We start from the raw sequence: 22582 nt of genomic DNA, 5'->3' as shown, positions 1-22582 counted from the left end.
AATATATTTAAAAAAAAGCTTTAGTATACAATTCTAAAGAAACCAAAATGTGTGAAATATTAGATGACTTCCTTTAATTTAATTTTTGGTATAAATTGAAGTATTAATAATTTGATCATTCATTTCTGATGAGTCTTTATAGATAAAACACAGTATAAAACAAAAAAAAAATTGATAAGTGATCTTTCTATTAATTTATATATATATATATATATATATATATATATATATATATTCATTAACAAACAGGCAGGTTATAGCACCACTTGATATTAGCACATCAGAGGTGTATGCTTGTGGTTGCCTAATGGTACTAGACGACCGAATTTTGTAAAGGGCGAGTAAAAATATTCCTTTAATGCAATTAAGTCTAAGTTGGAATATTTTAATTATCTTTTAACATTCTTTATGTGAGGTTTATTCAGAAAATATTAGGTCATAAAAAAAAGCATTTAACCACAACTGAGAATTTCTTAAAGAAACAAATTGTTTTGAAAAAAAATTTAAATTAAATATGATTTCAAAAATTTAAATTTAGTTTTAAGGGAATGTAAAATAGAAAAACATTGGATGTAAAATTTAGTTTCAAATGCGTGTAAAATAGTTTTGCAATTTTATTTAAGTTTATCATATATGTTTATTAAAGTTATATATATATATATATATATATATATATATATATATATATATATATATATATATATATATATATATATATATATATATATATATATACATATATGTATATATATATATATATATACATATATATATATATATATATATATATATATATATATATATATATATATATATATATATATATATATATATATATATATATACATACATAAAACGTAAAATAAATAAATTGTGATAAATCAACAGAAGATTATGTTAAGTATAAGATTGTTTTAAGAAATAAATTATAAGGAAACATAATATTTTTCAAATACCAAATTTAGTTTCAATTAATAATTTTTGTTAAATTAGTTTAAATAAACTTTAGCACAATTTAAAATTAAATTTAATTAAAACACGATACTTTAAAATACTTTCAAAATATCAATAGTTTTTAAGCTCCTGCAACAAATAAGATCTTAATAATTACAACACATTAAAAGCAAAGGGTTTTAAAGTAAATTTTTTTTTATATTTTTGTCAATACTTTGTTGTTGAAAAAAAGATCACATGTTTTTTTGATAAAATAAGTGCTCAATTGAAGTGAAATGGCGTATATATCACCATGTGCTTTATTTGAAATTAGAAAAATGAATGTTATCAATAGTTTACAATATTACTTTAATTTACGCAAATTATTTCTAGTCTACACTTAGGGCTATAATGAAAAATGACTAGAAATATGCAAGAAATCCGCTGAATGCAAAATTTTTTTATAAAAAATAGCGATGGGCAACTCAAAAAGTCAGCGTGCAACCAAAATTAACAAGCTGTTTACTTTCAGTTGCCCTTCTGGTGACCGACCAAAAGTACAAGTGTACATCCCTGCGCATTAATCTAAATTTTTGAACTAAAAAGTTGTTTTAAAGCACATAGAAATAGAATTTTATTACTTAATCATGAACGAATTTCGCCCTTAATTAGTTTTGGAGCAAAAAAAAGTTTTTAGATTAAATCGATGTCAGCTTGATGATCATTTTGAGAATATGTTGCCTAAACTTCATTACGCTTTCTAGTTACCTCAAAAATGTTAATTTCATTTATGAGGTTTTTTAAACTGCAAAAGTTTTATAGAGCTCCTGTTTCTACTTGCTTAATATTAAAAATAATAACATCCAACTGTTTTTAAAGTGTCAAACTACTTTTATTTAATAATGTAGCAGCAACTGTTAAGGTGTTGAAGAAATTATACTTTCAATATATGACTCTTACCAACTAATCAATTTTATGATATAAATTTTTTTTATATCAGATATTTTTGTGTTTCTTGATTCTTTGTTGGATTAAAGTAATTTATTAGCAATAAATTATCTTTCCCTGCCAAATCATCAAAGAAAATTATCACCATCAATAGGCAATGAATACCCATGACTTTAAATTTATCTTTGAGAAGCATCTCATTGATCTCACTTTGGTTTGGGGTAATACACTCATTTGTAATCGAGATAATCTAAACAAAATGAAAATTTAATAACCAAAAGTTTCATATCTCAGCCCTCGAAATTAAGGTCAGCATTCAACAATGCTGACCTTAAAGTATTTGAAGTGAGCAAAAAATTGCCGCCCTTATTTCTATGCTTTATGATAACCCTTTTTTTTTTCAATTGCAATGCTCACAAAATCCAAACTGCAACAATATTGTTTTCCAGCCATCAACTGTCCCTTTTCTGTGTGATGTTGCAAAAAATGACCAATGAATTTCAACAAGAGCAGATGACAATTGGTACAAATTATTCATGGCTGTAATGACATGAATTTTTGAACTGTGATGAAGGACCATCTGTGAAAAAGTGTAATTTAAAAATAATTTGATAATGACTTAATAGCTGTTTGATAATGAACAAGATGACATATTTATCATGAAGTAAATGACCAGATACAATAACATAGGAATGTGTATTGCTCCTAATTGCAGCAGTGAATAGTTTTAGTTACTGATGAACCCAGTAAGTGGATTGAATTTCACTTTGCTTCATTATGGCGAATTTTCACTGAAATCCATTGGATTTTAGAAGAATTAAAAATATAAATGGATGAATATTTAGTTTATAAATATACAAAAAAGGTTAATAAATTTTGTTATCATACTGCAAATGAAATTACAATTTTACTTACTTGTATAATCAATTTATTTTCTGATACATTTTGGCGACATAAACAAAAATATGCACTTTGTTGTTGCTTTATGTACAACCTCTAACAAAGATGTTAGTGATTATTCAATTTTCTGCCCATTTTCTGGAGACTGTTGGTCAAAAATAAAGAGCGGTTTGTTTGAATCATCACCAAATGAGTCTATTACATTAGAAACATATTCATCAAACTTTGCCAGCCCACAGTTTGCTTTACATTCATAAACATGCAAGAATGGTTGTTTTAATTACACACAGATCTGTCATTTTTGTCTTACATAATATTAAATTTTTTTTTAAGGGCATTCATTAACAACCTGAAATTTTCATAGTATATGCGAAGGCAAACATCATGGGGAAGATCGTTTACCAGCTTGACATGGAATGGCCACAAATCATAAAGTTTAGATTTCCCCATATTTAAATTATTATGCCACTTTTAAAAAGTGAAAATGCTTCTCCTATGGTCATCAGCATGTGACAAATTATTTTCTGAAAAAAAACAAATTTTTTTTACAAAAACTGAAAACCTTATTAAACAAAATGGGATTCCTACATTTAAACAATGTATCATACCTTCTCTTATGTTTTCTTATTAATAGCAACATCATTATGACCTGGAGCCATTCTACTTATATCTTCTTGCAAAAAAAAATCAAGAACTTTACAATTAACGGCGTCCAAACCGACGTAGTCAGGGCCTGATTCTGAAATATCAGAAAATAGTATATTTTCACGTTTACAAACTTCTTTTAAAAGGTATTCTGAATTATTTTTTTTAAGTGCCTTTTAAAAACTCTGCAGAAATAAAAAGGACAATATCAGATGCAGATTGGTTTACCTCTTGTTTTTGCTTCATTCTTTTGCGATCTTTTTGACATACTTCCTCCTTTTCCTTGTCATGTTAGCTCTTTTATTTTTCATTCAATTAGTTTCAGCAATCTGATATTCTGGATGTTTCTTTATAATTTTTTTCTGAAATATTGAATGCTTAACTTTGTTCATTTTAACTTTAAATTCTTTTAAGCAACTATTTTCGATCTAACTAAACTATACTCAAACTAATTAATCAACAAATAGTCAACTTTCCAATTTGCTTTCCAAACAATCTGAATCATTTACTTTCACTACTAGATTTATGTCTTGTTTCTGATTCTAGCCAGTGCTCAGTTTCTCCTCATTCACCCTTAGGTGCTTCAGATGACAGTTGATCCCTCTAAAACTTTTATCTCATTGTTCTTCATCATCGAAATTCCTCTATAGTTATATCTCTTACAACTATTTTAAAGCTGACTGGAACTCTTTCCATGATTTTCTTTGTGATGGCCTTTGGGTAGAAATCTTTCGTCTTCCTGCTAACAAATGTGCTACTTATGTAACTTCTTGAAGTCAGGCTGGCATGGAATCTTTTATTCCCTTTCGACAATTCCAAGTCAAGCTTCACTCTACTACATGGTTTTTCTCTCATTATGCAATTTCCAATCATAACCGTTACTTTTATATCTATCACTAAAACAATTCTTCAGAAAACAGAAGACTGTTTACTATTGCTAGAAACTACTGTAAAAAAGTTTTGTCTGCTGCCAAAACCCGCTATTCTCGTGTCATGAAATCTTGTATTTCATCTTAAAAATTAGGCTCCTAAGACTTCCAGAGAATCTTTAACAGTGTCTATAATAAAGGCAAATCTGCCATTCCACCTCTATTACATTGTTTAGATTTTGTTACTTCACCTAAAAACAATGCTAAGCTGTTTGCTAAACACTTTTCATCAATCTCATCTCTCGATGCCACTAATCACATCTTACCTGATTTAGCCAACAAACAGGTTGATCCATTAATTGACATTCCTATCACTCCAGCTTCTGTATCAAAATTAATTTTCTGCTTAGACTCTTCTACAGCTTGTGGTCTAGACAACATACCTGTTATGGTCTTGCAGAAGTGCTCCCCAGAGCTGTCGTCTATACTTTTAAAACTATTTAACAAGTCCTTATTAGAGTCTTGTTTTCCAGCCTGCTGGAAAGTGGCATCTGTTATCCAAATTTTCAAAAATTTTGGACAGCAATGGACTTGTATAACTACTGTTCCATTGTTCTTCTTTCTATCATAAGCAAGGTTTTTGAGTTTATTTTACAAACACTTAACCTTTCATCTTGAATATATTAACTTTCTTATCATCAATATGGACTCTGATCTTCTCATTCTACTGCTGATTTGTTAACAATGATAACCAAAAGGTTTTATCATGCGTTAGATAAATAAGGAAAGTTAGGTCTATCATTCTCAACATTTCTAAAGCCTTTGATAAAATTTGGTCTGTTGATCTTCTCCATAAGCTCTCTTCATACCATGTATCATTTAGGTATTATTACTGTGTAAAAAGAACACATAAACACATAAAAAAATAATAATATAAATAATTTTAATTAAAAATTAAACAAGACCAAGACCAAGACCAATACTCTAGGCTTTCAAGACCAAGACTAAGACCAAGATTTTAGACTTCAAGACCAATACCAAGACCAAGACAGTTAGATATGAATCTTGAGGCGTCTCGAGACCAAGACTTTTGTCTTGAGACCTACATCTCTGGCTGCGTCTGAGAAATGTCAATGTATACAAGTAAAAAAAACAAGGACGCTAAAACAATCACAATGATAATGAAAATTTTTGCAATGGTTTATTTAATTTTAATGTATTTTCATTGTAATTATTTACTTGTTTTATCTATTTATTTTATTTATTTATTTATTTTAATGTATTTATCTTTATTATATATATATATATTTTTTTCTGCTTGTTATGTGTTTTTGTTAGCTGTTTTTTTTTAATGTAATTAATTTTATTTATACATACAGAAAATATACATATTTGATGTATATTTTCTTACCTAAATCTTTATTGTTATTTGTTTGCACTAATAATAAAAACTATTATTATTATTATTATTAACGCCCTGCTTTTTTAAATAATATAATTGTTTTATGTTATTAGTTACCATAGATGTTTCATTTTATCAGTTTTTAATTGTTTGTAACTGTATCTAACTTTGCACACACAGTTATTATATTTATGAAAACAAGTACCTTAATACTATCATTACTATTTACTTTATTATTGATATTATTACAAATGTTATTAATATTTTTATTATTATAACCATTGGTATTTTCATCATTTAAATAATATTGGTAATTGTATGTTGGATAATTACTAAATATTTGTAACAACCTTAAAATGTAACTACTCTAGTATTATACTGATTAGTTAGCAAAACAAAATCATTTATTATGAAAAAATATGAATGCTTTCAATGTTTAAAATTTAATAGGGATTTTTATTTTATAAAAAATTAATTTTTTCAATAGTTTTGTTTAAGAAATAAGTTAAAACCATACAGCCTTTTTTTTAGCTAAATCAAGACGCAATGCTTTGTTCATTGTTCTTAACTTGGAAATAGCATCTTTATTTATTTGCATTGTCCATTGGGAGTTTTCAAAGTATGCTTTGCGATCCCCATCTAAATGAAAATAACTTAAAGTTAATAAAACAGTTTTTCAAAAAAGCAATTAACCATTTGTTTACCAGATAATAAAAAGTTCAAAAAGTTACCAATTAAATTTTCCAAGACATTCTAATTGATAAGAATTGGTTTTTGTATAAAAATTCAAATTTCAATGTTTAAAATCAAGATTTTCTTAAATTCCTTAATTTTATTTTAATTTTTATGAACATGAACTTTTTATTTATGCTATTTTTTTATTTAAGACAACTCCAATGTTTATATTAACTTAAACAATCAAACTAACAAACAAACTTGTTGTTATTGATATGATTTTTTTTTTGATTTCCCAGCACTACTCTTATAATTTGAAATATACATACATACATACATACATACATGTATACATACATACATACATACATACATACATACATACATACATACATACATACATACATACATACATACATGCATTCATGCATACATGCATACATGCATACATACATACATACATACATACATACATACATACATACATACATACATACATGTATACATGTATACATGTATGTATGTATGTATGTATGTATGTATGTATGTATGTATGTATGTATGTATGTATGTATGTATGTATGTATGTATGTATGTATGTATGTATGTATGTATGTATGTATGTTTGTTTGTATGATGTATGTATGATGTATGTATGTATGTATGTATGTATGTATGTATGTATGTATGTATGTATGTATGTATGTATGTATGTATGTATGTATGTATGTATGTATGTATGTATGTATGTATGTATGTATGTATGTATGTATGTATGTATGTATGTATGTATGTACATATTACATACATATAGATATAAAAGTTAATTAAGATACCTAAAAGAGCAATTTTTCTTCGAAGTTCCTCAATTTGCTCTGTCAAAGAAATACTAACTGAATCGACCATTTAAAACATTTATTTAAAACAGGGATCAATATTCAGTTTAATACCAAAGAAAATTTTACGAACTAAATGTCTAGTTTTTAATATTATATTATACTAATATATCAAAATTTTAAAAATAATGGCAAGATTCGACAAGTACAAAAGAAATAACGACATTCAGTTTTTTGATGTTTACGCAGTTGCTATGATACAGCCGTCAAAAGGGGAAGGAATGGGGGTCGTTAAAAATAAGAATAAATTTAAAAAAAGCCATTTTTGTAAAAAGACTATTTGATTAATTAGACTACATAACAAAATTAATTTAAATAATCTCATAAATACAAGCATCTGCTTAAAAATTAAAATTATTCAGCTCAAGCTATCAAAACTAAATAATCGCATATAAAAGCAGTGTCCGACTATTCCCGGTGTGCCAGAGACTGTACAAATTATAAAGATCCAAGTCAGATTTGACATGGTGATTTTAAACTATTATGAAATATTTTATAAACGTTTATTAACACTTAAAGTATGAATGAATAGACGTATTGTGCGGTTGAAATGGAGGCTGAAGTAAATTTTTAAAAATTTAAAGAAAAAACATTGTTTACAAAATATATGTTAGTAAGTAATATTTACATTAAATATTGCGTTTTTAAAGATATTATATTGCTATTCTATATGTTATATTTTTTTTTTATATGTGATATTTTTTCTTACTACATCCTACTTTTATACTCAAATGTTTTAAAGGTTATATATGTTCACTTTAATGGTTTTAAAAATCCGGCTCTTTTTATTTGTACAAGGCGCCGCATTAGTTTTTTCATTCTTTTTTTTTTGATAATTATATTTAGTCGTTTAATAAATATTACAAGCCATATAAATTTACCATTAAGTTTAGGGGAAACCCCCTCTAAATTTACCCAAATTTTATAAAAAATATTTTTTTTTATTTATGCATTTTAATGTATGAGGAATTCAAAATTATTTGTTTGTTTACTGATTTTAATCATTAAATCCTTCAAGTTTACCTTTTTTATAATGTACCTTAAAATTTATACCATAGCAACGTCTATAGCAACGGTGTAGCACCTTATTAAAAATCCTAATAACTTATGTGTATTTTTAAATAGCTGCAGTAAAATGCTTGGTTGGCTTCTTTACTTATCCAGCGAGCGAAAAAAGTCTGGTTTATCAAGTCAGATTACAGCTTTCTGTTATTCTGAATTCTGAAAAAGGAGGGGAGGTTTCTTAGGGAAGAAATTTAACAGTCTTGACAAAGAAAATATTGAAATGGAGTTAAATGATAATCTTTCTGTAACAATTTTGATTGATTCAAATAATACAACTGTCAATAATAACTCTGTAAATAACGAATCTGGATTAAATTTATTTTCTACATCTGTATCTGCAAAGAAGGTAAAGCCATTTGAATGTTCCAGAGCTTTTACAAGAATGAAAATATCTGGATATAGGATTATAGATTGCTCTATATTATCTGACATATTTAGTGCTTTAGCATGCTCTCAATGTGGCGAGTGTTCATCCTTGTCATTGTCCGAAAAAATGCAAGACAAAAAAGACTTGCCTCAAAGTTACTTATCAAGTGCTTTAACTGCAAATATGAAAATAAGTTTTATACTTCAAAACAATATAACAGAGGATATGATATTAATTGTAGAACAGTATCGCAATGCATGCACTTGGACAGGAACATTCTGGTATAAAAATATTCACCACTTTAATAAATATGCCACAACCAATGACTCAAAATAATTATGATAAGTTAGCTGTGAAAATAGGAGAATTGCGTAAACATGTTGCTAATGATGAAGTTTTTGATATTGGTGGGTCGTGTGATGGTACTTGGCAGAGAAGAGGCTTTTCATCATTAAACGATGTCTTTTCTGCATTATTAATGGACACTGGAAAGGTTTTGGATGTCGAACCAATGTGCAGGTTCAGCAAAGGTTGCTTTTTAAAGAAAGATCTTTTAAAAACAAATCTTACAGCCTATGCCTAATGGAGGAACTCTCACATTTGTAAAAACAATTACAAAGGATCTGCAAGCGGTATGAAGATGACTGGTGCAAAACGTGTGTTTTTAAGATCTATTGACAAGTACAAACTGCGATATGTGAATTTTTTAGGAGACGGGGACAGTAAAAGTTTCATTAATGTCATAGACACTTACCCTGGCATTCAAGTTAATAAGTTAGAATGTGTGGGACACTATCAAAATTGTGTTGGTACACGACTACGAAATTTAAAGAAAAGAGAAAAAGATCTTGGTGGGCGTGGTTGTCTTACAGATGCAGTAATCGATCGTCTGCAAAATTTCTTTGGTGTTTCTATTAGGCAAAATGCTGGAAACTTAGCAGGTATGAAGGCAAGCCTATTGGCTACATTATTTCATGTTGCATCTTCCGAAACAAATAACTTGCACTTTCCTCACTGTCCTACCGGCATCAATAGTTGGTGCAAGTTCAACTTTGATAAAGCAAATAAAACCAACACTTACAAACCGGGTCCAGGTCTTCTAATGAACATAATATTTGAGAAAGAGGGTATCACTTATGAACCAGGAGGATTTTAAGTACTGTTTTTTAGATTTATTGAGGTTAATGATTGCTTTTTTATACATTTTTTGGTGTTATTTAATAAAAAAAATTATTAATTTGTTTTTTTTTTCAGTATGAAGTATTTAAGACGCCTGCCAACATTGCTCGCCAACCATTCAATAGCCATTTCTAAAATTTTCAGTGGTTGTTTATTAACTGGTATAAAGTGTTTTAAGTTGAATAGTTTTTTTTTTTTTTTTACATCTGCTGTTTTAGGACCATATTATTGAACATTGGACTTTGACTTCAAAATACCTAATTTTATATTTGCAAAAAAAAATTCTGTTTAACTTAAAACACTCTTTTACTCTATATAAACACCATATAAAAATTTCAACTTGGGTTGTTTTGCTTCCTGCCCACAATATTGGCCGGCGTGAAACCTGATTTTGCTGTTTTTTGGTAATTTTTTATGGTTTCCATAGCAACATGTTACTATTTTATTTATTTTTTTGTACTTTTTTCTTATTTTTTTTATATATGCTATTGATCTGACAAATTTTTTTTTTCTAAAAATTGATTTTAAAATTAGAGGGGTTTCTCCCTTAATGGCCGGTGCAAGAAAGAGACATTATTAATGAATTATCAATGAGCACCGTTACAAACGAGTGTTTTAATTTATAACTTTTTAGAAAAATTTTAAAAAAATTATACTATAAACTAAGAATTAAATATGCTAACAAAAATGTAAAGAATGAAATAAAGATGCTAACAAAAATGTAAAGAATAAAATATGATTGTATAATTGATAATACCGAAAATAAATTTGGTAAAACAAAAAACAAAACAAAAAAAAAGGCGGAAAAATGTGATTAGTGACAAGTTAGAAGTCGTTACATATTAAATACTTATGTAAAAAGTAGTAATTAAAAGTAAAAAATACTACTAGACCAGAATACTTTAGAAAAAGTAAAAGAATGCAGTCTGTTAATTTTTTTGTTACAAAGTAAAAGAGTGCAGTCTGTTTATTTTTTTGTTACAAAGTAAAAGAGTGCAGTCTGTTTATTTTTTTGTTACAAAGTAAAAGAATGCAGTCTGTTAATTTTTTTGTTACAAAGTAAAAAATACTTTTGTGGGTCGCAAAAATGTGTACATCCAACTTTAAAATAAATACAAGAAATAAATTTTTAAATCATCTTGAAATAAAACTTAGCTAAGTTTTATTTTTATTAATAGCTATATTTATACCTAATTATTATATATATGCTATAGCATATACTCAGTTCACCAATCAATCATATATATATTGTAACAAACTGGCAGGTTTACACTTTATGAGGATTTATAAATTATCTTGATTTTTTGATAATTACATTTGTTTCGTTTTATATAGCTCATGCGTCGTATTTGTAAGCATGTGTATCACGTACAATATTATTGTATTGTAATGTGTTATTGTATTGAATTTTTACAATTACGGTTACAACAGTCCGAACCCTAGCATCACGGACATTTTACAGATTACTACCGGGCTTTTAGAGGATATATATTGTAATAGCAGCTGCTGTTCAAAATGTTAATTTATTATTCTACTTGCCCTGCAACATTGAATGAACATTAGAAGGCTGCACTTGCTGGCGAAGCAGTGTTCAGCTTAAAAAAGATATTCTTTAATAGTAGAGAGCTATGAAGTCCTATTCCCCCAGCGAAATTAAGAGACCTTTTGTAAATTTAGAAGGGGGGGGGGGGGCAGCGGTCTTTTACCATCCACAAGCCACAGCACTGTGTACAACCTGTTGTTTCTAATTAAATGCAGTCTATTGTATATAACTCACATGAAGTTAAAGCTGACAAAGTTGTAACTTTTTTTTTCTTTGTTTTTTCTTTCTATTTTTATTTTTATATCAGTAAAAAGTTTATTTTCAAGCAGAATTCTTCCTAATATTCTTTCCACTAGTACGTTTACTTCAATTTCATCTCTTACTATATGCAAAAGCAATATAGTAAAGCAAGAAGTTTAGGTAATCATTAAGTAGTGGAAAGCTTATTAAGCCTTAAAAATAGTAAAACTGCAGAATCGGATAAACTTAGCGTTAATATATCATAATTAGTGTATGATATAGTTGAACCAGTTTTATTATATATTTTCAGTAAGTCACTTAAATCAGAAAATGTTTTGAGTAATTTAAAAGCTGCAAGGTTCAATACAACTTTTATCGTTGGAAATAAGTCAGAACCATCAACAACAACAGCAACAACAACAACAACAAGTTATTTATTTTCCATTAATCATTTTTACCATATAAATAATAATAATGATAATAACAATAATAGTAATAATAACAATAATATATAATGGTAGTATAAGATAACAAAACTAATTCCAACTATAGTAATAGTAATAAGTATATTTACAATAATTACAATAATTACAATAATAAATATTATAACGGTAGTTATAAGTATAAAAATTATAACAATATTATGGTAAATTAACAGCAGAAATGATAACAAAAAGTATATATATAGACATACGACAACCATTATTGCTGCTTGTATAGTTTTAACTATTATATATGTTTTATATATAACTATTATTAAATATTATTTTTTTGTTATAAAAGTTATGATAAAAAATTATTATGTAAGCATCCCAGAGGGCACGGTACTTTTTTTAAACTTTTTTTGGAAGTTTTTATTAGATTTTAAACCTAATAAAAATGTCCAAAAAACGTTTAAAACACCGTTCCCACTGGAATATTGAACTTTCCTATCACCCTTTTTTTACCACATTATTTTGAATTAGCAGCTTTAGATGATTTGGCTAGCTTTCCATCTATCATTGTTTAATCAACTTTAAAAAAAACAGTTAAATTTTTATACTAAGGCACAGCAGTTGTAATTAAGTTTCTGATAGCACTATCAAGATCGTCGCTTTGCATTTATTAAATCTGTTGTCATTTTTAAAAACCTAAACGGCACAACTCGACGTGGTATGAAGTAGGAAAAAAACAAGTTTGCTTTTTAAACAAGCCTGTGTTTTCCAACTTGTCAGTAATTTGTGTATAATTATTTTGCCCAGTACTTTCAACAACCGATCTACCAAACAGTTGATTGATCGGTTGTTGTTAATTACTGCAAAATGATCTGTTTATATCCACTTACAACCAGAAAACCTCTCTCTTTTGCCTTGCATACATGATTGTGTAGTGGATACAAACTGCTGCTTTTGTTTTTTTGCTTTTTTTCTTAACGCTGATGTAAATTTTTTTTTAATCTCATTATCTAATAAAAGTTCTAACGCTTTTTCAGATGTATAATCATAATGACTTATCTTGCTATTTGAGCATCTTTTCTTCTACCATTCTTACACAGGTGTTTCTTTATTTTTTCTTCTGTTCATTTTTTTTTTTAATATACTATTATAACTTGCAAATTATGATTTCTACATGTTTATTTTTAATGTACGTTCTATGTGCTTTAATCTATGTATTTACGGTCAATGTGTTTCAATGTATGTCTTTGCTTATTATTACTTATATTATGTTTAAAAGTTAGTGTCACTCCTTTCATTAGATTTCTGTATAAGTGACACCATCCTAATAAAAATTTATTGATTAGTTGAGTAGTTATTTCTCTACCAACCGTGCAAGAGTTTTCAAACCATTGTTTAAACAAAAATGACATTACACGAGTACTCTAAAGTAAATAATCTGCAAAACAGTAGGACAGCTAACTCTAAAATTTAAAAGTTTTCTCCACGGTTGCTAGTATACTCCAGAGAAAAATGTTTCGCCGGGACAATTTACTACACGGACAGTTTTTCCCTGTTTTAGGTTCGGTTCGGTTTCGTTCTCTTGTTACAAGTAACAACAAATATTTATGAAAATTAGTAAAAAAAAAGGCCAAGGTCAAATGTCTAACGGTGGCGGATCAGCGACTTTAAATCCAGCATCTGACAATGCGCTGGATGAAAAGTATTTGACAATTAAACGTAAGAAAGTTTTAAATCTAGTAACTTAAATATGAATTATTAAAAAAATCCATTGTAAGGTTATCCTCACAAATTATGATTTTTAGATAATAGTCTAATAGCCGATATTTGGTTATGCAGCTTACCACATTTGATTAAAAATAAAAATCATAAATTTAAGATTTTAGTTTTTCCAGAACTTTAGAAAATAAAAAATTAATGATCAGCAAATAACTTTACATATACAAAGATTGGGATGCTTTAACCTCCCTTTTCTACTTTTTTTTAAATGTCTGTCTATATTCCTAATATGTCATAATAATTCTCGCTACACCTTAATTTTTTTTTAAATGCCGAGATTTTCAAAAAACCAAAAGAAAAGCAGAAATAATTGTTTGTCAAAATTCCTTAAGCAAATCCAAAATATATCAGCACATGCATTACAAATAATTTCAAATAAGAAAAAGAAATAATAATTTTTGTTTCTGTATTAATGAATATTTTAAATAGATAAAAATGTTATTTTTTAATAATGAATTTCTGTGAAATTTTATTAATATATTGCAGAAATTCAGTAATTGTTATATATTAGAAAGTTTATTTTAGTACAAAAAGATGTGCCAAAAAAAAATCTCCCAAGTGGTTGGATAGGCATATGGCATCAAAGTGGTGGTATTATATATCTACACAAACCAACAAAAGTTATAACATGGTCAAGACCTTACCAACTCTCTAAAAGCACTAGCGCAAGGGTAATATTTTATAAATATTAAAAATATATAAATATGATTAAGCTTTATCTGTGTATGAAATATGTAAATGGTTGAGCTTTAAAGCCTTTTGAATGGTTCACAAATTTTAAAAAGATAAAAATCCAAACCAAACAGATTTTATTTTCTAAAAACTAATAAGTTTTATTAAAACACAGTATTGTATTAGTAGTAGTAGTAGTAGTAGTAGTAGTAGTAGTAGTAGTAGTAGTAGTAGTAGTAGTAGTAGTAGTAGTAGTAGTAATAGTAGTAGTAGTACTAGTAGTAGTAGTATGTAGAGCTCGTGCCCATGCACACTAATTATCTATTCCACACTATATATGTATATATAAAATATTTATGCATACATGGGTCAAAATAGGTGCTAGATTTTAGTATCCCTGGATCATTTTCTAGATCCGCTAGAGGGAGACAACTAACCATTGTTCATTTTGTCCGAAAAATAATGGTTAAAAATAATAATCGTTTGTAATAAAAAGTACTTTTTGTATTATTGGTGAGAAATATTGTGTTATAATTTTTTTAAGAGTCTTTGGCATTTTTTTTACATAATTTTTTTATCAATAAATTTTATGGAAAAATATTTATGTTTTCTAAAGTCTCTATGAAAATACGCTTCTTTTGAGACCCAGGTTGATATACTTCTGAACAATTTTTTTTGTTGATGATATTAGGGAATTTACCTTAAATACTAAATATTTGAACCCTAATATCTTTATAACTTAATGATGGTGAAAAATGAGTTGCATATTTAAAATCAAAATGAGAAATGCTATACTAAAAACAAAATGTTTGCTCGGCACAACAAATTTTTTTTTGGTGACCTGTGTTATTTACAATATTTAACATGATGTATTATCATTATTTAAAAAAAAGAAACAACCAATAACTGATTGTTATTAGGATATTTAGTAAGTAAAGAAGGAGGAGAAAGATTTAAACCATAAATTTTAAAGTATAACTTGTAAACCATTATTTTTCATAATTCAATTTATAACAACACATGTTTTAAATATAAAATTATATTTGTATTAAAACTAATGTTATTATTTATTTTCTTATATAATAAGGTGAAAATTAAAAATTTCAAAATAATTTAAATAACTCAAGCAATCTATTTAAAAATTTGTGATTTAGTCTTTCATTATGACATTGATTGTAATTATAATAATATATGGTTCCAGCTCAAATGTATATATATATCGAATCTTTTGTTACCTCTCGACGATTCCAGGTCAAGCCTCACTCTCATCCCTAGTTATCCGCACATTGTGCTGCTGCGATTGCCAATCGAAACCGTTATTTCCATATCTATCAGGAAAACAATTCTACAGAAAACAGACGTCTGTTTGTTACTGCTAGAAACCATTGTAAAAAGGTTTTGTCTAACGCCAAAGCCCGCTATTCTCAGGTCATGAAATCTCGTATCTCATCTCAAAAATTAGGCTCTCATGACTTCTGGAGAATCTTAAATAGTATTGATGATAAGGGCAAATCTTTAATTCCACCTCTCTTGTGTGGTTCAGACTTTGTCACCTCACCTAAAGACAAAGCTGAGTTGTTTGCTAAAAACTTTTCATCAGTATCATCTCTTGATTCCACTAGTTGCATTCTACCTGATATTGCCAACAAACAGGTTGATCTATTGCTTGACATTCATATCATTCCAGCTTCTGCATCTAAAGTGATTTCCTGCTTAGACTCTTCTACAGCTTGTGGCCCGGACAACATACCTGTTATTGTCTTGCAGAAGTGTTCTCTGGAGCTGTCATCTATACTTTCATAACTATTTAACAAGTGCTTATCAGAGTCTTGTTTTCCAGCTTGCTGGAAAGCGGCATCTGTTATCCCTATCTTCAAAAATTCTGGAGAGTGATCTGATTTGTCTAACTACTGTCCCATTAGTCTTCTTCTTTCTATCATAAGCAAGGTTTTTGAATCTTTAATTAACAAACACTAAATTTCTTATCTTGAATCAAATAACTTACTTTCTGACCATCAATATGGATTTTGATATTCTTGTTCTACAGCTGATTTGCTAACAGTAATAAATGATAGGTAAATAATATGCACTAACACAAGGGTAATATTTTGCCAGATACACCATAAGCAGGCCTTGTTAAGAAGCGTTACGCAGCTTGCATTTTGCTTGCGAAAAGGCAATTTGCCTACGCATTCAGCAGTTTTGCGCTACGCAAAAACTTATATCTTTTAGAATATTTAAATTATCTTTTGATTGTCGTTAACGTGACGTTTATTCAGAAGAAATAAAGTCATAAGTAAAAGCATTTAACCGCAATTGTAAACTATTAGATTTTTTGTTAAAGAAACAGTTTGTTTCATAATTTTTTTTGTTTTTGTTAAAAATTAGTTAAAAAAAATTAAGTGTTTTAAGTTTTATCTTAAGGAATTAAATATATAAATTCCTTTTAAATATAAAATTTATTTTTAGTCATAATGGTTTAAAAAATGCACGATTTATTTTGATCTAAATATTTTATTAATAAAATGTTTTGTTTATTGTTAATTCAATAATGTAAAGTTTTAATGACGCTCGTTTAATTTATGAAAATAAATTATGATCACGAATATGTTATCGGTAAATGATAAACAACAAAAAAAAACTCTTTCTTGTTTAAAAACATTAAAATGAGTTCACAAGTTAAATAAGAAAAAACCAAAAACCAACCGTAAAATCATTAGAAAATAAACAAACATTATTTTGCATTTCATGAAAAAAATATTTTTTTCAAAATAAAATTTAGTTCATATTTGAAAAAAATAATAAAAATGACTTTTATTTGTAACTTTTGATATAGTGAGAAAAAAACAAACTGTTTGTATGATTATTAACGCATTAATAAAATAACTTTAATTACAATGCGGTACTTGAACAGACGCGAGTGACGCAATATAACTTCTAACGATGCAAAATATATTTGCTGAGTTGAGTTACTTAGAAATGCATTACGCGTTTTCGCTACACAGCAAAATCTCGTAACAAGGCCTGATAAGCTTTCTTCTTATGGTGTATCTGGCAGCATCTTTAAGATTATTGAATCCTTCCTTTCCAATCGTAGTATAAAAGTAGTCCTCAATAGACAGCACTCTTCTTCTTATTCTGTAACTTCAGGGGTTTGTCAAGGTTCTATCTTTGGCCCTATACTCTTTTTAATTTGTATTAATGAACTTTCAGATATTCTGACATCTAAGGTGGCATTGTTTGCTGATGATACTACCGTTTATTCTTGTCATGATAAGAAGCCAACACTCTCTCATTGCTTGGAGGAGGCATTTGAGCTTGAAAAGGATCTCACTTCTGCTACAGCATGGGGCTCACAGTGGCTGGTGAGCTTCAATACAGATAAAACTCAATTTTTTTCAGCTAATCGTTATCGCAATAATTTAGATCTTTCTATATTTGTGAACAGTAATGTACTCAATGAGTCATCTACTCTTCATCTTCTAGGATTAACTCTTACTTCCGATCTTTCTTGGAAACCATATATCAAATCTGTTGAAAAACTAGCATCTGTTAAGGTTGCATCTCTTTATCCTTACATCGTCGTAATTTTGCTTCTCTTTTTCTTTTCTACAAATACTATAATGGACATTGCCCTAAAGTGCTAGCGTCTCTTGTGCCATCTACTAAAATTCATTCTTATGTTACTTATCATTCAATTAAGTCTCATCCTGTTTCTGTGACTGTTCCTAAGTGCTCCAAAAACTCTTATTTGTCTAATTTTTTTCCTCGAACATTAGTTCTTTGGATTTCGTTTCCTTCATCTAGCTTTCCTGATTCATATAATTTGCAATCCTTCAAGTCGTCTGTCAATCATTATCTTGCTCTACAATCTTCATCGTTTCTCTTCCAGTAACTTCCAACTCTAATTTAAACAACTTTAAAATGTATTCTACACAATAGAGTGCTCAATGTTCTTAAAAGAACAGAGCAATTATATATTAGTAGAAAATCACTTAACAAAAACTTTTTTCATTTTACACTGTGTTTCATCAGAAACACAGTGTAAAATGAAAACTAGAAATGTAATTTGGTTCAACCCCCCATAACTAGAAATGTAATTTGGTTCAACCCCCCATATAGCAAAAATGTTTCCACTAACATAGGAAAAGTATTTTTAAAATTGGTCGATAAGCATTTCCCGCCCTCTAATAAATTGCATAAAATTTTTAATCAAAATACAATTAAAGTTAGCTACAGTTGCACAAAAAATATGGAAAGAATTATCAAAGGTCACAATAATGCTTTGTTAAACAAAAGAGAAATCCTAAATGAAAAAACTACAGAAAATTGTAATTGTAAAAACAATTGTCCAATGAGTGGAAATTGTTTATCAAAAGATATGGTATATAAATGTGTTGTTTTCTCTAAGAGTGTACCTGATAAACAATATATTGGCATAACAGAGGGTAAATGGAAAAAACGTTTTGCCAATCATAAGCAATCTTTCAAAAATAAAAAGTATTCAAAAGATACTGTGCTGTCAAAATATATATGGGAATTAAAAGAAAAAGATATTCATGATTTTACACTGAATTGGTCCGTTCTTAAAACAGCGCCTGCATATAATAATATTTCCAAAAAATGCATACTATGCCTACAAGAAAAATTTGAAATAATTACACACGCAAATCAAGAATGCTTATTAAACAAAAAATCGAAATTAATTTCTAAATGTAGGCACGAAAATAAGTTTCTCCTAAAAAACTATAAAAATAAATGAGTTCAAACAATATTTACATTAAATACCCTTTTTTTAAAAAAACATTTTAAAAAAAGCATAAGTAATCATTTCTAAAGAATTCTTTTTATAATAGTGTCAGCAAATTCCACAAATGTGTGAAAATTTACAGTAGTTAAGACATTTGCGACTTCCTGTAATTTAATTTTTGTATAAATTGAAGTTTTATTAATTTGATAATTCATTTCTGATGGATCTTTGTTGATGAAACACAGTGTAAAATGTAAAAAATTTTTTTTAAGTGATTTTCTACTAATATATATGTATATATATATATATATATATATATATATATATATATATATATATATATATATATATATATATATATATATATATATATATATATATATATATATATATATATATACACTGTATATATATATATATATACAGTGGTGTACACTTGCGGTCGCCCGATGGCAAATGCCACTCAAATCTTTTGAAGGGCGACTGGAAATAACGTTTTGATGCAATTGAGTCGCCCGGCGGGCGACTATTAAAACTGGTTCATTTTTTAACTTATTACTTAAATTTATGTTACTCATTATTCAAATCTTTTATTTTGCTGCAGTTTACATTTCTACATTTAGTAACATTTTTGACACTAAAGGTAAATTTGTTCTTTTGTTTTCGAAATACTTTTTATCAACAAAATATTAATTTTTATCAATGAAACAGCTTTTGATAATTACTTTTTAATCTAGCGTAACAATAAAACATTAATTTTAAAGTCTTATTGTTGAAGTTTATTTCCTTCTTTTCTATTAACTTTACGTCATTCTGTTTAAATTAGAACGCCAGTTTTCATTTTTTATAAATAATGAATAAAAGTTTTGAAGTCGTAGCTGCTGTTAATTAGCAAACATTTTTACAAAATTAAATATAAAAATTTCTTATGTTAAAAGTTTATTTATAAAACACTTTTAATTAAATGAAAACTTTTTGTTTAATTTTGTTAAAACGCTTGTTGAAAACACCTTCTTTAAATAATTTAATAAAATTTTAATATACAAATAAAGTTTTATTATAAGCTCTATAATAGTAAACATTCCGTTGTTATATTATTAAAAATAATTTAAATATGATACATTTTTATTTTAAAGAATAACTTTAAAAAACTTTGTTTAAAACCTATTTTATTTTTCAATTATTGCTCATTAAAAGTTTAATTACAAAAAAACTTTTTTTTCTCTATTTAAAAAAGAGTGAATGCCCAATAAAAATACCAAGATGTTTAAAAGGTAGTTTAAATTTTTTTAAAAAACTTTTTTTTCATTCAATCAAAGGTTAATTACATAAAACGTGACGCAAATATAAATACCAAAACATTTTAAACACTACTATATAAATGTGTCAATAGTTTTTTCACAATTCTCATTCATTTAAAGTTTAATTACATAAAAGATGGCGCAAATAAAAATACATTTTAAATGCTACTTTATAAATGCAACAATAGTTTTCTTATAATAAATATAACGTATCGTAACTGCTGAAATTGAAAAAAGATAAATAATCTTTTTTATAACTTTATATTTATCAAATATGAAAATATAATTTTATTCATAGTGAAAACACACACTTTAAAAAACTCATTTAAAACATATTTAGAACATAAACAAAACTTTTTTTTTTTTAATGATATGGGACGACTCAAAATAATGGCGGGCGACCAAGATTAACAAAATTATTATTCTCAGTCGCCCGCGGGACGACCGACCAAAATCCTAGTGTACACCACTGATATATATATATATATATATATATATATACAAATATATATATATATATATATATATATATATATATATATATATATATATATATATATATATATATATATATATATATATATATATATATATATATATAGATCTATAGTTTGTTGACTTTGGGAAGAGCGGAAGGAAAAAAGTGATTCTTACGCCAACACATATGTCAGTTTTAATAACTTTTGACTTTCGTCCAACATTTGCGTGTTGGACGAAAGTAAAAAACCATTAATTTGATTACAAATAAATCGTTTTTTAAAAAAACCAAAAAAACGCAAATTTAATTGACCAGAATGTTTTAAAAACATTCTGAATGTTTTTAACAATATAAACAATGTTTTTTTATTTTTAATAAAATGTTTTTATTTTTAATTTTTTTAATAAAATGTTTTTATTTTTATTTTTTTTTACTGTAAATCATGCGCGGAGTGTTGCTACATCGACTATCTTATAGCCTGACTCGCAAGGGAGTACTGCTACATCGACTGACAAATAGCCTGACCTGCAAGGGAGTGCTGCTACATCTACTATCTTTTAGCTGACCCGCAAGGGAGTGCTGCTACATCGACTGAGGGTTTGGTTGGGGCAGGCAGTCTATCAAATAATAAAAAAAAATAATTCCGATCTTGCATTTTAATTTTTACTTTTTGTCAACAAAATATGGAAAAAACTTTCGGACAACATATAAGGGTTCTATATATATATATATATATATATATATATATATATATATATATATATATATATATATATATATATATATATATATATATATATATATATATATATATATATATACATATACAAAAATATATATATACACAAATGTATATTAATTAGAAAACATCAAACAATACGAATTCTCTTAATACAAATAATAATTTATTTTGAGAAATTTTCACTGGGTTATAGACACCAGCATCATCAGCTCGTAAAATATTACAAAATTTTTTGAATGTTAAAAAAACAGTTTAATAAATTTTTTAACTGGCGTCAGCAGTTGAATGACTTCTTTTCTCTTTACGTGTCCAAAATTTAGTTTTGACAAATTGTCCATTATCGAGATTTATCCCGCCATTTGATGGGAAACATTGGTGCCTTTGTATTTCGAGTGCTTCACATACTTTATGGTCGAATTTTTTTATTTCAACTTTAAGAGTTTTAGTTTTCTCCCAATTTATTTTTTCAGAGCAAAACTTGCTATGTGTGACAATTGCTGATTGATAATGTTTGCCATCGTTTAAACTTTTTTGGTGTTTTTGAGTTCTTGTTCTAATTTGTAACTTTGTTTCCCTTACATATTTTTTTGAGCAATTGCATTCAACTAAATATGTTCCTGGTTGGCTATTTTGGAGCAATCTAGATTTGTTTTTGTATGATAGTAATGTTCTTAAATTAGGATTTGATTTAAAAACTACTCTATATCCGCCTTTTCTAAATATTTTCCTTAACTTTTGTGATAGTGAAGGTATCCACGGTAATG

At 27.2% G+C, this 22582-nt stretch overlaps 2 protein-coding genes across 2 annotated transcripts in view; one reads left to right on the top strand and one right to left on the bottom strand.

Moving 5' to 3' along the window:
- The window catches only part of LOC100199274 (outer dynein arm-docking complex subunit 3), a 27259-nt gene extending 19783 nt beyond the window's left edge, over positions 1 to 7476 (bottom strand). Inside the window, exons 1-2 of the mRNA XM_065791535.1 lie at positions 7209 to 7476; positions 6215 to 6336 (exon numbers count right to left, since the gene is read on the bottom strand). Coding sequence (XP_065647607.1) covers positions 6215 to 6336; positions 7209 to 7278 — 192 coding nt within the window. The 5' untranslated portion in view covers positions 7279 to 7476. The remainder of the gene's footprint in view (positions 1 to 6214; positions 6337 to 7208) is intronic.
- Positions 7477 to 13639: 6163 nt separating this feature from the next.
- Positions 13640 to 22582, top strand: part of LOC100208905 (microprocessor complex subunit DGCR8) — a 32553-nt gene continuing 23610 nt past the window's right edge. The window contains exons 1-2 of the mRNA XM_065791534.1: positions 13640 to 13815; positions 14401 to 14546. Coding sequence (XP_065647606.1) covers positions 13704 to 13815; positions 14401 to 14546 — 258 coding nt within the window. The 5' untranslated portion in view covers positions 13640 to 13703. The remainder of the gene's footprint in view (positions 13816 to 14400; positions 14547 to 22582) is intronic.

The sequence above is a fragment of the Hydra vulgaris genome, chromosome 02 (genome assembly GCF_038396675.1).
Source record: "Hydra vulgaris chromosome 02, alternate assembly HydraT2T_AEP".
Classification (NCBI taxonomy): Eukaryota; Metazoa; Cnidaria; class Hydrozoa; order Anthoathecata; family Hydridae; genus Hydra; species Hydra vulgaris.
This window is presented reverse-complemented; position numbering and strand designations above follow the sequence as displayed.